Source organism: Triturus cristatus, chromosome 12 (assembly GCF_964204655.1).
Source record: "Triturus cristatus chromosome 12, aTriCri1.1, whole genome shotgun sequence".
Lineage (NCBI taxonomy): Eukaryota > Metazoa > Chordata > Amphibia > Caudata > Salamandridae > Triturus > Triturus cristatus.
The window spans coordinates 37,461,135-37,478,761 of NC_140595.1; the positions used below are offsets into that span (position 1 = coordinate 37,461,135).

The 17,627-nt window shown below is 47.7% G+C and overlaps 1 protein-coding gene across 5 annotated transcripts in view; it reads right to left on the reverse strand.

Annotated features, from left to right (window-relative positions):
* Window positions 1–17,627, reverse strand: part of LOC146772341 (beta-1,4-galactosyltransferase 1-like) — a 298,282-nt gene that overhangs the window by 15,641 nt on the left and 265,014 nt on the right. For 3 of the 5 annotated variants that reach the window (XM_085637908.1, XM_085637909.1, XM_085637910.1), the window contains one exon: window positions 11,241–12,988. The exons of the other annotated variants lie outside the window; for them this stretch is intronic. In XM_085637908.1, coding sequence (XP_085494034.1) covers window positions 12,853–12,988 — 136 coding nt within the window. In that variant the 3' untranslated portion in view covers window positions 11,241–12,852. Of the gene's footprint in view, window positions 1–11,240; window positions 12,989–17,627 lie in introns of those variants that run through there. 5 annotated transcript variants of the gene reach the window in all.

Sequence of the window (17,627 nt, forward strand, 5' to 3'; positions counted from 1 at the left end):
GCACCACCCACCTACCCACCGCCGTCGATAAGCCGGCCATCACGTCCTGGGATCCCGCTACCGTCAAACTCATCACAGCAACCATGAAGAAAACCCACTCAGGAGCCCCAACAGACCCCTGCCCACCACACATCTTCCACAGGGCCGCCACCGTCATCGCACCCGAGCTACGAAGCACCATCAATGCCTCACTCAGATCCAGGCATCTGCCCAGTCGACTGGAAACGGGCGGAGGTAAAACCCTTCCTTAAGAAACCTTCGGCCAACCCAACGGACCTAAAAAACTACCGGCCCATCTCTCTCCTCCCTTTTGCAGCCAAAGTAACTGAGAGACTCAAACGCCCAGCTGACCACCTTCTTAGAAGAGAACTCCATCCTGGACACCACCCAGTCTGTATTCCGCAGCAACCACAGCACCGAGACCGCCCTCCTCGCCGCCACTAGCGACATCCGCATGCTACTAGACCAGGGACACACCACGGCCCTTATCCTTCTAGACCTCTCCGCAGCCTTCGACACCGTTTCACATCTCACACTCATAGCCAGACAGCATGACGCAGGAAATACAAGTAGCCGCCCTCTACTGGATCCAATCCTTCCTCTCCGGCAGAACCCAGAGGATTCGACTCCCCCCCTTTCTCTCCAAACCCACAGAAATCAACTACGGAGTACCCCAGGGATCATCACTCAGCCCCACGCACTTCAACATCTACATGGCCCCCCTCGCCGCCATCGTCAGACAGCATGGGATCAGAATCATATCCTATGCCAACGACACCCAGCTCATCCTCTCACTCACAAAGAACCCTGAAGACACCAGACTCTGTTTCCAGGAAGGTATGAAGAACGTGGCAGCCTGGATGAAGGACAGCTGCCTGAAGCTAAACTCAGAGAAGACCGAGGTCCTCATCCTCGGTCCCTGCACCTCCGCCTGGGACAACACCTGGTGGTCCTCCGCCCTCGGGAGCCCACCCACCCCTCTAGACCACGCTCGGAACCATCCTTGACTCCTGCCTCTCTATGAACCGCCAGATCAACGCCGTCGCCTCCACTAGTTGCAATTGCCTTTGCATCCTCCACAAGACTTTCAAGTGGATAACCCCCGACTGCAGGAGGACAGTCACCCACGCACTCATTATCAGCAGACTAGGCTACGGCAACACCCTCTACGCCAGAATCAACAAAACTCTTCTGCACAGACTCTAGACCATTCAGTACGCCGCAGCCAGACTCTTCCTCTGGACACCGCACCATGAGCACATGACCCAACACCTACGAGGCCTCCACTGGCTCCTCGTCGAGAAGAGGGTCACCTTCAAACTCCTCACCCACGCCTACAAATCCCTCCACAACATGGGACCCAAATACCTCAACGAGAGTGTATCCTTCCATGTACCCAACAGGAACCTCCACTCCGCCGACCTCGCCCTGGCAGAGGTCCCCCACATCCGCAGAAACAGAGCCGGCGGGAGAGCTTTCTCCTACATCACAGCCAAAATCTGGAACGAGCTCCCGGTGATCATCAGACGCTCCCCGACCCTGCACACGTTCAGGAAGGACCTCAAGACCTGGCTCTTCGACTGATCCGGAGCTGAACCCCTCCCCCCCTAGCGCCTGAGCAGCGCGCTATACAAACCCCCAGATTGATTGATTAATTTACTTGTAAGTACTTCCAGCTCGTGACTCTACCGCCTACCGTAGCTAAAAACCATCTTACCCCAACTCCCCCCACTGTACCAGGGCCCCGTCTACATCCACGTGCCATCAGCGTGCATTTCAAAATCATAGGACGGCATCATTGTTTCCCATCTGCCTGCACCGTAATGCTCACGGGTTGTACGGCATCCATGCAGTTTTAAAAAACACGCTGTAGCTCTACTGTTTTTAGCACTCTTTTATCTCTCTTTATTTCTGCCCACCCGCCCCCTTCACTCTTCATCTCTTTCCTCCCCTCCTTCCTTTTTAAGAACCCATAAAATGCTGCAGTTTACTTTGTCTGGCATATATCTGATTTCCTTATTTCTCTCAGAATCCCCGCTTGGGGTTAATTGCAAACTCATTTATATAAAGGCACATTTAATGGCACGTTTAGGGGAGAGGATGTAGCCTAACGGCTAGGGTGGTAGATTTCTAATCTGGGTAACCGGGTTCGAGTCTCAGCAATGACGCTCAAAATCCTGTGATTCTGGACAAATCACTTAATCTCTCTGTACCTACAAAAAATGAGTAAGCATTGGTGCTCATGTAAAGCGCTCCGTAACCGGATACCTTCGGGTCAAGTTCGTGCTATATAAAACTATGGGGAAAAAATGTCTGCGGGCAAGAATATTATCTAAAAAGGATATATTTTTTTGTATTTTTTTTTTTATTTTTTTTTAAAAACCTTTATTTTCAAAAGTCTGGACACAGCTATTCAGCCGACAACCCGGAGGTTCGGCAGCTTCGGTAAAGAGGAACAGAGACGCGTCCACAGTACAGTGAAGGAGGAGTGCAAAGATTCCATTTTTTAAATAAACACAAAACACACAACAACCCCCAGCAAGGCAAGAACACTGAATGCCCATGGTGATAGCCCCCCAGGGGAGGCAGGACCCCGATCATCTACCATTTACAGTACCGTGAAAAGAGGGAGAAGGGGGACAGCAGGGGCCAAAGAAGTACATTAATCATACTGAGCTGGAAAGAAGGTTAGGAGGAAAGCTGTTCCTCGGGGGGGATCCAGATCAGGGGCAAGACAAATTCCCCCCCTGTATTGGTTCCACCGCCCCCAGATGGCGTGCCACTTCCGAGGGCGGCCTCTAGCGCAATATACCGTCTTCTCCCTTAGCATACTCCAGTCCATATTTTCTTTCCACGCGGTCAATGTGGGGGGGCCCACGGATCCCCACAATCGCGCTATATCTCTCTTAGCGACCATGTTGCCCAGAGTCACCCATTGGGTCTGCGCCGCATTGTGATCAGTGGGCCCCCAGACATTCAGGAGACAGCACCGCGCTTCCGGCTGCATAGCAATGCCCGTCACCTCCCCCATCACTGCATGGACTCTCCGCCAGAATTCCGTGATGACACCACATTCCCAAATGATATGCAGGAAAGTACCCACCATACCACATCCCCTCCTGCATAGGCCGTCCTCCGAGAATCCCATGTGAACCAACCTTGGCCCCGTCACGTACACTCGATGCAGTATTTTAAGCTGCACCAGCCTCAGACGCGACGGGATCGCAACCTCCTTAGGAGAGGAAACAGCAGACTGCCAATCCTCGTCATCCAACTCGAGGCCATCCCTAGACCACTGGTCCCTCAGCCCCAGAAGCATATCCGCCCGGACGTTATCAGTTTCTTATAGATGAGCGAGATCGTGCTCTCGGGCATATGACCATCAAGGACCCGGTCCTCCAAAGGAGAGGACTCAGGCACCTTCTCACCCTCTATGAGGACTGATCGGAGGGCGTGACGCACCTGAATATAGCGGAAAAACTCAGATGGCCCCAGTTCATACTCCTTCTGCAACTCTTCAAAGGACTTCACCCTCCCCTTAATCAGGACATCTCCGACCCTGGAGATGCCGATCAAGTCCCATTTGTCAAAGCCTTTTGTGTGCCAAAGCCTACCCAATCTCTCAGATTCAAACAGCGGGGTAGCGAGGGTGAGCCTATCCTTCCAGCCCAGCGAGTCAGTTGCCATCTTCCACACCCGCACCGCCACACCAGTGGGCCCCGTGAGGGACGAGTCCAGGGACCGCGAATACAACGCCCTGTAATAGTTACCACCACGCAGCAACCACCTGTCCATGGCATACCCAGGGCTGAGGGCCGGGCCATAAAACCCATGATTAATCGCACTCAGCTGGGTGGCCCAGTAGTACCGTCGGATGTCTGGAAGCGCAATATCCCCGTCGTACCATGGGAGCGTCAACTTTGCAATAGCTATTCGCGGCCTCCCATCCCACAGCAAAGCTCGTTGGAGGCCTTCGACCTCCCGAAAGTAGTTGGCCGGTACCCAATCCAAAGTATTCTGCAGCGCGTAGAGGAACCGGGGAAGAGACATCATTTTGAACAGGGCCGCACGCCCAACGAGGGAGAGCGGCAGCCTCCGCCAGCCCTCCACATCCCGCCTCAGGCGCGCTAGGGGGGGGAGCAGGTTCCTCTCATACCGCACGGCAGAATCCATGGAGATAAAGATCCCCAGATACACGAAGCCCTGCTGAGCAACCTGGATCGAACAAGTTCGAGGGATCGGTGGAACCGCGCCGCTAAGAACATATAAATACGATTTACTCCAGTTGATAACGAGACCCGAGTTCCTACCGAAAGATGTGAGTACGTCACAGACCACTATAAGTGATTTCTTGGGTGAGGCAAGATACAACAGGATGTCATCAGCATAGAGCGATATACGGTCCTCGTGCTCAGGCGACCATCTAAGTCCCCGTATATCCGGGTGCCAGCGTATCCACGCAGCCAGCGGCTCAAGGGCGAGGGCGAGCAGCAATGGCGACAGGGGACAACCTTGCCGAGTACCCCTCCCAAGCTGAAACGGAGTCGACGCCCGGCCATTTACCACCACACTCGCAAGAGGGCCCTCATACAGCAACTTCACCCAGCTCACAAAACCGTGGCCATAGCCGAACTTGGTCAACACGGCCCACAAATATGCCCATTCCACCGTGTCAAAGGCCATCGTGGCATCGAGAGACGCCACAATAGCTGGTTCACGCAGCGTGCCCGCCCTGGCGATTACACCATGTAGGCGCCGAAGATTTAACGCTGTGTTACGGTGCGGGATGAATCCGGATTGATCCGGATGGACCAAGTCACCGAGTACCCTGATCAAACGGGCCGCCAGGATTTTAGCCAGAATTTTCGGCTCTGCGTTAAGGAGTGAGATAGGCCTATATGAGGCGCACTTATCTCGGGGTTTGCCCTCTTTGTGTATAACCACAATCGTCGCCAGGCGCTGATCCAACGGGAGGGCCCCACTCCCCCGCGCCTCCACGAACATGGCGCGCAGGTGAGGGGCAACCCTATCCGGAAATAGCTTGTACAGGTCGACCGGCAAGCCGTTCGGACCCGAGGCCTTGCCCGGGTTCAACGCGCGAATAGCCCCCGCCACCTCATCAACCGTTATGTCACCATCTAAATCTTCCCTATCTATATCAGAGAGACAGGGCAATGCAATATCACGCAGGAGGTCATGCGAGTCCTCGGGCGGCCTGTCCGACACTGAGGCATAAACCATACGGAAATAGTCCGAGAAACACTGCACAATCCTCTCAGGTTCCACAATCACCTCTCCCCCCTCTCCCGTCAACTCCGGCACTACTCTATTGACCCGTTCTTTTTTGTCCAGCCAAGCCAGGAGTTTCCCGGCCTTGTCACCAACATCATACAGACGGCCCTGCTGTTCCCTACCGAGGGTCTTAGCGGCATTCGTCACCAGGTCCTTATACTCGGATTGCTTCAAGCACAGCTCATGCAGTGAGGCCTCTGTAACCTCCTCCTCCAGCGCTCCCTCCAAAGCCTCGATCTCCTCCTCAACCTGCAAAACCTCGCCATCTCTCCGCCGCTTGGCAGCCACTACAAGGGAGAGGGCTTCCCCTCGCAGCACGGTCTTAAATGCTTCCCACAGCGACACTGCCGAGTCCACGGATCCCTGATTGTCCTTGAAAAAAGTTTTCTACTGTCTTTACCAGCGCGCTGCGCATCTTGGGGTCTCGGAAATACCAAGGGTTGATAGGGGCCACCCTTCCCCCTCCCTCCCAACCCAGATCCAGCCTGACCCACACCGGCGAATGGTCAGATATGCCACGCGCCATGTGCCTGGCCTCAGACACCAATGAGGCATGCGCAGCCAGAGTGAGTAAGTAGTCAATCCTAGAAAGGCTACCATGCGCCCCGGAGTGGAAAGTGTATTGGCTCTGTGTGGGGTGCCGGAGCCTCCAGCAGTCTATCAGGCCAAGCGTATCTAGAAAGTCTGGAAGCCACTTCTGAGCCCCCCCCGTGTCTCTGGGCGGGTATCTATCCAGCAGGCCGGAGCCAACAGCATTGAAATCACCTCCCACTACAAGCATACCCCCCGGGAGATCCAGCAGGGCCCTACCCAGATCTGTGAAAGTGGAGGCCTGCAGGGCCGGCGGGACATAAACCGAAACTAAAACCAAAGTTCTTCCTTCCCACCGCCCCGCCACCGCCACAAACCTCCCCCTATCATCAACAATGGTGGAGTCCACCTCAAATGGTAGCGAGGCTCTGACTAGGATGCCCACACCCCTGGACCCAGAGGAGAATCCCGAATGAGCTATGAATGTATAACCCTTCCTATTCAGGGCATAGCACGTATTACCTATAAGATGCGTCTCCTGCAACAGGGCGACATCCGGCAATGACCGTTTCAAGAATTGCAAAACAATCCCACGCTTAATGCGATCCCCCAAACCATTCACATTCCAGCTTATAACACTTAAACCCCTACCCCCCATCCCCAAACGTAAAGAGGCCCACCCCACACCCGAAGAGCCCCCATGGAACAGTCCTGGAAATAATCACTATGCCTTGCTGAAACAAACCCCCCAACAACAACCCCAAAATCCCGGAACCCCCCCCCACCCTGCCCCCCTGCTGCAGCTTACAAAGCCCCCCCAACTTGCAGTGTGCCTGTCGCCCTACCAAACCCAAAATCTACAAAAAGTACTCTAAGGGAGGAAAGAGCTCCCCTCATCCTCCCACAACCTCCGAGTTTACTGCAAGTCATTATCTAAAGTCAGTCCGAGTCAGTCCGGTTCCGAATACATCAACCTTGTTCATCCCGGCCACTGTCCCTGTCTACGGCAGTGTCCTCTTCCGTGCGTCGTCGAGGCAGAGCGTCCAGCCATTCATCCGCCATGGCAGGTGACTCAAAGAAGAATGTTCGGTCTTCAAACACCACCCGTAGTCTGGCAGGGAAGAGCATGGCGTATTTCAGATCCCTCTCCCGAAGCCTCCTCTTCACCCCCAGGAAGCCCTGCCGCTGCCTCTGTACCTGCTGGGTGAAGTCAGGATAGAAATTCACCGACGCGTTCTGGAAGGGGACCGGGCCCGTTACCCTCGAGGCCTGCAGGATAGCGTCCCGGTCTCGAAAATGAAAGAGCCGGGCGACGATCGGCCTCGGTGTGGCTCCCACCTTGGGCCGCCCACCAGGCACTCTATGGGCCCGCTCAACTGCGAAGAACTTCCCTAGACCCTTAGGCTGCAGATGATTGAGCACCAAGTCCTCCACGAGCAGGTCCACTGAAATCTCGTCCGAGGACTCCGGGACCCCGATAATGCGCACGTTGTTGCGCCTGGCCCGGCTCTCGAAGTCCTCCAGCCGACGGGCTGCGAGATCATGCTCGGTCCGCAACTTACGGAGCTCGGTCTGCAGGTCCGAGACATCATCGGCGAGGCCCGTGGTCTTGATGTCCAGGGATTTGACCCGTTCATTTGTTTTGCCCAAATCCGCGCGGATCAGATTAACATCCACCAAGATGGTATCCACTTTGTGCGCCAGGGCATCAAACTGTCTCCCAATCGAAGTCTGCAGCCCGTCAAGTGCGCCCATGACATCCTGCAGTGAGAGCTCCGGGGCCAAGGGTGCAGCAGTCTTCTGTGTATCCGGGGACTGGCTCGGTGCACCCGGTGACCCCTTCTGCTGGGCATAGCGGTCCATGTTATTGGCTTGAGTGTAGGCTCCCCGCCTGGTGGCCTTGGGCTTCGGCCGATCCACCTCTGCTTTGCCCGACATGGTGGGCTCGAGCAGGTCGGGTCAAACAGGACTGCCCTCTCTCAGCGAGAGAGAGCAGGAGTGCTCCGTCTTACGATGGGTCGCCAGTGTGGCATGCAGAGCGTCCAAATGATAATAAAGCAGACGCGAGCACTCCCTGGGCTGGGCAGACAAAGGGCGAGAAAGTGAAAGTGAAAGGATAGGGACCTCCGTCCGGCAGTTCACACCTCGCCTGGCCGCTGTTGTTCAATTAGAGGTCGGGCATCCTGCCAACTCGAGCCCCTGGCATCCCTCGGAGATGGGCCTCAATCTTCCGCCATGCATAACTCCGGTTCCCGGTGGGCGATTCGACCTCGGGTGGCATCGATCGCCTCCCTGACAAGTCATCTACACGATGCCATGCATACAAACAGGATTATATACAGGATAGACGACGGAGGGCACGAGGGTCTCGGGAGCTCACAGCTCAAGCGGCCATCTTGGTCAAGCGCTAGGCTCCTCCCTTACCTAAAAAGGATATATTAAACCTACTGTGTGCACAATAATTAGTGACAGCAACGAGCGGATGATTGAGCACTCGCCCAGCCTCCTCTAAACAGTGCCCCTACTTACAAGCCATTGAGCATTCTTGCTCTGCAGTCCTCATGCCAGGAGACTCGCCCCGGTATGCTCACAAGACAAAAGAAAATACATTCAAGTTTCATCCACTTTATAACGCAAGAAAAATATTTGTTAGGTTTCCTTATAGATAGGATAGATCATAATGTTCTTTAACATTTCTGGCAAATTAGTGTAGTGGTACTCTGGTACACCCCTTTCAGTTCATATGATTTATTACGCTGGTCTCCTTTGCTTATTTTTTTTTCCTGTGTGTTTGTTTTTTCTGTGTGGACTTTAAGTTTGATTAACAGATAGTTGCTTTGCGTTGGTTGTATTCTACAGATGTGTGGTTCAAATACTGTGTAAAAAAATATAAACTGGGGTGAGTAGCTTTGTACAGTAGTGCACAAGTAAAGCAATTGGCAAAAAAACATAACTAAGAAACATTGCTATCTGCAGCACCAATAGCTAGAGTTTTAACTATTGCGAGTCCTATTGCATTGCAAATGTTTGTTCTAATTGGCTTGTTGCAGCTGGCTCAGCATTAGTTCGAGAGCCACTTAAATATCCGCGCCACCATCTCCTCTCAGCGTTATTCTTTTTAGAGGATCTTAAAAAAAAAAAAAAATTGTAAGCGGCCAGAGCACCTTTGGCGCAAAGACTACGACAGCCTAGAGAAGGACATATACAAAAGATGCCTTCCTACCTATAAAGCTCCTTTAGTAAAAGAAAAAGCAGCTTATTTTACCAAATAGAGATGTTGTGCATTCTTCCAAAGAATTGTTCAATACTGTTAGGATACTTACCACACCAAATATGTCAAAGATGATAAGCAATCAGTCGCTCTGTGATAATATTGCAGTACACTTTACGAATAAGATAGAACGCATGTTCGAGCTCGACGGTCCCAGGGTGAACTCTGCGGAAGCCCTCGCATGTTCGAGCTCTACGGTCCCAGGGTGAACTCTGTGGAAGCCCTTCTTCATGCCTGTCATGACCTTGTGACAATCCTGCCAGACTCTCAAACTACCCTCTCTAATTTTGAACCTCTTCCTTCTAATCAGGTCTTGGACCTCATTCTCTCGGTTAAGTAAGGTTCTCCACTAGACACTTTTCCAGTTTCAGATTTGAAATTGATCCCTAAATTGATAACCAATAACCTAACCACCTTGTTTAACATATTCAAAACTGTGGGTTTTCTAAAGGCCTGGAAATGTGCCTCAACACTTCCTCTTCTCAAGAAACCTAGTCTTGATCCTAATGACCCACATATCTTTACCTATTTCATGGCTTCCTTTGTCTGCCAGATTGGTGGCGAAAATTATGAATTTCCAACTTTCCTCTTTCATTCAGGATAATTGTATGCTTGATGACACGCACTATGGCTATGGAGGAAGCCATAGCACCGAAACTGCTCTGATTAATTCAATTGAAGAAATCCACGAGGCTCTAGATTCAGGAGGTAAGGCTGCCCTGATATTATTGGAGCTCTCTGCAGCCTTCGATACAATCCACCACGACCTCCAGCTGGAATGCCTTGCATCCATAGGCGTTCAGGGAGTATCTCTTGCTCTGTTGTGTTCCTTACTTTTGGACAGGAAACAGTTTGTGGCACTCGATTCCTTCGTTTCGGAGCCTTTTTCTCTTTCTTGGGGGGGGTCCCACAGGGCTCGTCAATCAGCCCAACCCTGTTTAATGTTTATGTGTCTGCTCTGGCACCTTTAATCAGATCCTTTCGGTTCGTTCTGACCTTCTATGCCAATGATACACAAATTGTCATGCCGGTTTCAAACCAGGACATTACCATCGGCAGCATTTTTCATGGCTGTATGCAGGCGATCAGTTAATGGATGAGTAACAACTGTTTAAAATTTAATTTTGACAAAGCGCAGATTATTCTTTTTGGGAACAATCCTGCCTTCTTGCCTCCGTGCTGGTGGCCAGAGGAATTGGGTACATTATTCACTCTTGTCAGGGAGGCCAAAGATTTGGGAGTCATTATGGACAATAAACGTTCCTTTGGAGACCAGGTTAATACCTTGACTTACACCATATTTTTAATGCTCAGAATGATCAAAAAGATCTTACAATTTATTCCATCAGAGTCTCAAAAACTGTGGGGACCTCCCTTATCCTGGGTAGATTTGTTGTAATAGTTTGTATCTCAACATGCAGCAGCAACATCTTCATAAGGTGCAGGTGCTCCAAAATGCCACTGCCAGACTCCTTGTGGGCACTTGTAAATTTTGCTGTGTAAAATCAGTAATTCAGAAGCTTCACTGGCTACCTGTTGGGAACAAGATCAAGTTCAAAGCCTTGTGTATAGCCTTTAAGGCTTTACACAATACTGGTCCTGCATAATTCAAACAAAAGTTCTTGTGGTACTTACCCAATAGAAATCTTCGTCCTTCAGATTCTAGAACATTGGTAGTTCCCAGATTTAGGAAGTTTACCTGGTGAGGAAGAAGCTTCATCGTTGCTATGGCCAAGGTCTGGAAAGAGCTACCTCTTTATTCATTCTATCCACAATTTGCTCACTTTCAGGAAAGAACTTAAAACATCGCTATTTAATACCTAGTCCCCGGTCTGTTCCGTATTCAGATTTTTCTCATGGGAGTTAGCGCAAGGACCCATTTGGGTAATAGTTCGATCTGTAAACCTGATTAACATTTAACATTCTACTCCGATACAGTGAACATTTGCAAATTTCGAAATATTTTACCTTTCTTTTACTGCATTCTAGGAAGTCGCATCGCACTCACATTTTTCATTTCCCCTTTGCATCGCCGTGTTATTTTATCGATAGGTGTCATATCTCAAGCATCTCTTCTTGGATCCGTGTGCTGCCATCCTGTCCAGATGGTTGAGCATCCAAATAAATACGAATGGATACAAAAGTCTTGATTTTGGTCTTGGACTTGATTTATTTACAAAATACACACCCTTGGACTTGATTTATTTACAAAATACACAGCCAAGCCTTAAATTGCACTCTGGGCAGATCTGACCTAGATTTTCCATTTCACTTCGAAGTCTGTGAAAGTATACTTAAGCTCCCCTTCTAGTTACTCATTCTTTGGCTATCCCCTCTAGTATAGATCTGCATGCTTGGTTCCAATAGTATTATCTTACCTTACAGTACATCAACTGTGATACACAGGAATAGAGAGATTGGTACAGGAATCATTACTGTATATCTCCTTTCACCGTTTAAGTTTTTTGCCATTCCACATCAACAAACATATGATACAAGGAGAATCACTCTACCTGGTCCCTGACCGTTTATCCCAAATTTTTGTTGTCTGGCTGACCTTCTCATCTTCGATCATCCCGATTTTGCCTATAGTATTCTTAATATTTCTTAACTAGTTAGTAGCAACATAAATTCACACACACACACGCGCGCGCACACATGCACACGATGTGCAGTGTAATTTGCTTTTTATAACCATTGTTGAGTGGGGGTTTGGGAGGGATGCAAAGCCTTGAGTGGGTCATGGTGCCCCTCATCCTCCCTCAACAATGGCAATATACGGTATGTTACATTCCACACAACTGCATGCATGGCTTATGCTGTGGGACCTTTGTGTATTTGTTTAAAAAACATATTTAACCTAACCAGGAGGCAAGGGGTTATATTTCAGCATTAAGGTAAAAATCACATTGAAGAGTTGTTTTCTGGAGTAAAGGTATTCCAACATGCAGTCTGTCAGGCAATAAACCCAGTTTCTATTGCATTTTACCTTCCTGAGGTAATAAACTGGACTTTGACCTCTGCATTGTAGTAATAAACCTGTGAATGTGCGTTTATTAGTACAGTTGCTCCAAATACCACGTTGTTGGGCCACATTCATTTGAACTGCGATGGCATAAATATATGTATATATAAATATCTCCAGTTTATGGGAGGGCAACAACTCACAATCTAGAACATTCTCATTCTTCATCCACAGAACAGATCCTTCACCAGTCCCTCAAAGGAATAAAACACTTTCTTACATGAACAACAAGCCATACCCTCTAAACGAACACTTGCTCACCTGGCCATACAAAAAAACCAAACCCCCTAATCAACCATAAAACTGGAAGGATTGAGTTTTCAATCATCTTGGGCTTTACACACAATACAGATAAAAAAATAAAATTCTGGAGGTATCATTGCAATAACCTCTGTCTTTTAGTGTTACTTTGGTTTAATTCTGTATGCTCCTCTCCAATATCCATTTGGTTCCTGGCAAATTTCAGCTAGCTGAACAGTTCTCTGCACATCCACAGTATCTTGTGGCTAGAAACAAAGTCCTTCAGAGTTAGATTTGGGTCCAAATCCTCAAAACGAGTGACACACTTCTCCATCAAGATGACCATCAGCACTTTACTTCTGAATCAAAAGCAGGTTTTCGGAAACAATTCCTTGATAAATTCATAGGTCCGCGGGCCTCACAGCTTTTTTCGATCATGATCTAGATGGAGGACTTTTGTTCCTAGTTGGCTACCCAAGGCCTCTGAATTGTACTATGTCCCAGGTTGTCCGAGGTCCACTGTGATTTTTGTGTACAGCTTGTGCCTGGTTGTATGCACAATCTTGTATTGTATAGTTCTCACTCCATCACTATGCATCCTCCTGTGAGCCTGGTTAATCAGTGGAAAGCTGATAAAACATAAAATGCAGAAAAGTTACAAATTGAGCAGCCTAATATGGTAACATTTGGAATTTTTACAGTGCCCAGATATTTTGTCTTAATTGTGGTTTAGTATGAAATGAGTAAGAGATAAATATATTTTGAAAATGTCATACGCGGATTAGAAATATTTTTTCAAACATGATTGGCATGTCATGAATAAATGAAGTTTTATAATATGTTATTTCATATTTGGAAGAATGATCCAGTTTGACGTTCACTAGTACAATTCCAACTCATGGATAAGGAAAGCTTAATACAAGTGCAAGCGGGACAGCGTAACCCAGGCATCAATATGGTGGTTTCCAGAATCTGAATCTGTGAATGCCATTCACTAAATCTTTTAAAATGAATGTGTTTTACCACTGCTCTAAACTACAGATGTTGATTTTCTTCATTAACATTGGTATGCTTGTGTGGTTTCTTACACAATACAATACTATGACACAAATTGTGGCTTCATGACTTAGGGTAAAAAAGTGGCCTTTGTCCATCCCACCCCAACCTTATTCACAGGTGCAGCAACTGTTGTGTTTTTTCTGGTGGGGACATAACCAGATCCGATCCCTGGTTTGCAAGCACCAGTGGCATTGGAGGGGCAACTTTTATAAGGGACACTTTTTTCCGACGACAGCCAGGCATTTATTTGCTGTTGTGAACTGCCATATAAACAAATGGCTTGATTTAGAGATTATGCGAGACAAATAAGACAAGGGTCTTAGACAAGAGGCGCACTACACAAAATAACTCTAGCTGAGTGTATTCATTTCAAATAAAGAACAATATACGAACATGAAGCATAACATTCTTATGCATTGTTAAACATAGGTAATCAGTGAGTCCATTAATATATTACTCAAAATCATGGACCGTGCAAATTGTCTTCGAATCCATCTTCATGATTCTTTACTCAGCAGCTTCAGTGTAGCAAAAACAAATCTTGAAATATAAACAGTTCACGTACAAGGAGATTCTTCACTCCCAATGCATTTCGGGTGATCGCACACCCTTCGTCAGGGGAAATCTACAAACAAATATGTAGGTATAAAGTAAACAATATCGCTGTATTAATGAACATGAAGTCATCCTGAACATATGGCTGAACCATCCAGGATTGTCACTGTCTCATTTGGAAATCAGCAATTAATATGCGTGTGAAAATAATCCTGTAAACTATGGCCTTCATTGCTCTCGGCTTAAAGAAAGAGAAAATAAAAAGAGAAAATACAAAGTAACATGACAGATCCAACCACCATCTGGTGACAATAGCCTGCAAGTCCATATGGTAGTATTGACGTGAAACACCCGTGTCAATTGTAAGTGTAGGGGAGTCAAACGTGACAAGATCAAAATGAATTACCTCCAATGTCTGGTATAAAAACTAAAAAAGGACAACCTTCCAAATAGTAATGCACGTCCATGGTCGGGTGCCTCCATTAAACTATCATTCACGGCCAATTGTAATACACAAAACGTAATTTATGCGATTCGGTGCCCTTGTGGCCTTCTTTATGTTGGGAAGACAGAAAGGTCTTTACGAATTCGCATTACTGAACATAAAAGCCGCATTATAACTAGAGTCACAACGTCCCATCTAGCAAGCCACTGGAATGAATCTAAACACACCATAGCTCAATTAAGATTTACTGTACTAGAGGTCGTCAAGCATCGTAATGATAGGGACATGACTAAATTGATCACTTGCCGGGAAACATTTTGGATAAAGTTTTTAAATACACTACATCCGATGTTTAACAATGCATAAGAACTTTATGCTTTATGTTCGTATATTGTTCTTTATTTGAAATTAGTACACTTAGTTTGAGTTATTTTGTGTAGTGCGCCTCTTGTCTAAGACCCTTGTCTTATTTGTCTCGCATATTGTTCATTGGTGGCATGGTGGAACCACCACAACAGGCGCACACCGAGATTGATGATTGGGAATATTGAATAATTCATTTTGGTTTATACTTAGAAACAGAGTGCATCACCGCTGCTATCTTCTCAATTGATTTAGAGATTGGCAGTGTACACCAGTTCCTGATCGCCAAACCCTTGTTCCGCCTGCCTCACTTAGAGATGAATGGACCATAAGTATTCCCTTGTGGGAGCCCCTGTTGGATCCATCAACTGAATGCTTCTTCAGACGGCCTGAGAAAGTAGGAGCCATCAGAGGAATGACATTACACTTCCAACTCTATTTAGGGTGGACGGTGTAATGACTTTTTCCTCTCCATCACCACCAGTAAAGTAAAACATGGCACAGAGAGACAGGAAACATAGAATAACGATCTCCACACCATGGTGGAACACTTCCAGGGCATGGGGTGTCATTATTTTTTTGTTTTTTACAAACAACCTTTATTTGAAAAACAAACCGTTTTTGACAAGTTTGATGGCTCACCATCATGGTCGACAGTACCACCCATAAACCTTTCCTTCAACGGCAGTGGCCACTGTGACAACTGTTCATGGGAATGTATATTGATCCATCGTGCCCACAGACCTCTCCAATTTAAAAAAATAACTTTTTTATTGGTATTTTCAACATTACTCCATACATTGCCTTACAATACCCACTGGCAGCATTTCTCCGCTGTTATGCCACTCGTATATGGTTCTCTACCCACCCTTTACATCTCTAAGTTTGGTGGATGTGATGTGCACCTGGGTGATGAGATAAAGTACTTCTTCACCCTAATGTGCATTATTTTGTCAGCTGAACTCAAAATCAGGTTCTAAGCCTGAACACTGGAAACTTATAAGTTCATATGATGTGGGAAAGGGCCAGTGTTTTTAGTGCAATTGCATTTATATATTGCTTCATACCACTGAAGAGGTGCTAAAGTGCTAAAAAAGAAACACAAAGAATAGCCTGTGTCACTACTTTTTCGCCAGTTTCAAATAAACTGAGAAAAATGATACTCCACCACTGGCCAATTTTGAACGTAGGAACCCTTACATTAGACAAACCACTTTTTGCCTTTAAAAAGAACAAAAATCTAAAGGATCACCTGATCCGTGCTGCTCTACCCTCTACTGTCAATACTTCCACTCTTGAGGGTACTTGGGGCCTTCCACCCATTCTAGGGCATTTCAAATGCAGAAGTTGTAATGTTTGCGTTTTTTCAATGGAAGGTAAAAGTTTCACGTTTAATAACATCACTGCACTCAGCAATTCCTTTTCCAACTGTAACACTGCGAATGTAATTTACCTCATCATGTGTCCATGCCAAAAGATCTATATTGGCCAAACAACACAAAGAGTAAAAACGAGAATTTGCCAACACAGAAGCCGAATCCGGTGCAAGACTCCAAATGCGCCACTCGTCGATCACTTCGGAGAGGCCAATCACAATGAGGATGATATCCGCTGCACAGTGTTGAAAGTGCTGAAACTACCACAACGTGGGGGCAACATGGCCCAGATCCTAAACAAAGAGGAACTAAAAGCAATCATCACCTATGATTCAATTCGAAAAGGCCTGAACAGGTCGGAGGATTGGACAACGCTCCTTTAAAACTTTATTCAAAAAGAGACTTTTCCCTTTTGTGAACATCCTTGAATGGCTAAAACTGAATTGTTCTACAAAAAAACATACAACTTACATGCAATTTGTTCGCTATTTTGACTTGTATTGCATTTTACCATGTTTTCATAACCTGTTTGACTTATAATCACCGTCAATGCTTATCTCTCAAAACTTTATTAGTCACATGACCACTTCTTTCCCCACTCCAAAATGGCCCCCGCACTCACGCCGGTTCCGGCACCGCACCGACACAGTCCTACTTTTATTTTCACCATTCTTTCATCTTATACCAAACACTGCATCCTCCAGTCCAGTCCCCATCGCCGGTCGACTCCGACTTCCCATTGTGGCTGTGAGACTCTGATGAGGTAAGCGCCAACCCCGCACAACTCCTGTGACCTTCCGCCCCACTTTCATTCAACTAATGAGCCTTCCCCTCCATTTAGCTCTAACAAGGAACGCGGACAGCCATTGCAGCTGCCGCCTGAATACTACACCAGACGCGCTCCTTCATCCAATTCTCGAAGTACGCGCGTCCCCATAACCAACTAATCCGGTAAGCATTTCCATCTCTCCATTTGACTGTCCCTGGGCCGGCCCTCCACGAAAGCACTTCCTGATACGAGCTTCGCGGTTAGTGCATCAATCGCCGCTGGCCATCCACGTATTCTGCCTTTTAATTTAATTTTTCCCCCCCATTTAGCCTTATGACGAACCACGGACAGCCTTTTTAGCTGCCGCCCAGACACCGTACCAGACGCGCTCCTTTATCCACTGTTCCAAAAGCGTGTCCCCTTTAACTACCGATTTGGTAAGCATGTCCTCCTTACTTAACTGTCCCCTGACCGGCCACCAACCCAGGCACCTCCTAATACGAGTTATATTTTCAGATCCAACACCGTGGCTGGCCTATCCCGCTGCCTCGGTGGACGTCCCCGTTCTCACCCAGAGCGGAACTCACCCCCACGAAGTCGCAAGAACTTCCAACCGCCAATTGTTGTCCTACCTTGACACAATTCATACTCCTTTACCCCATTTAGGTAATTATCACCTTCATTCATTGCCAACCTCCAGG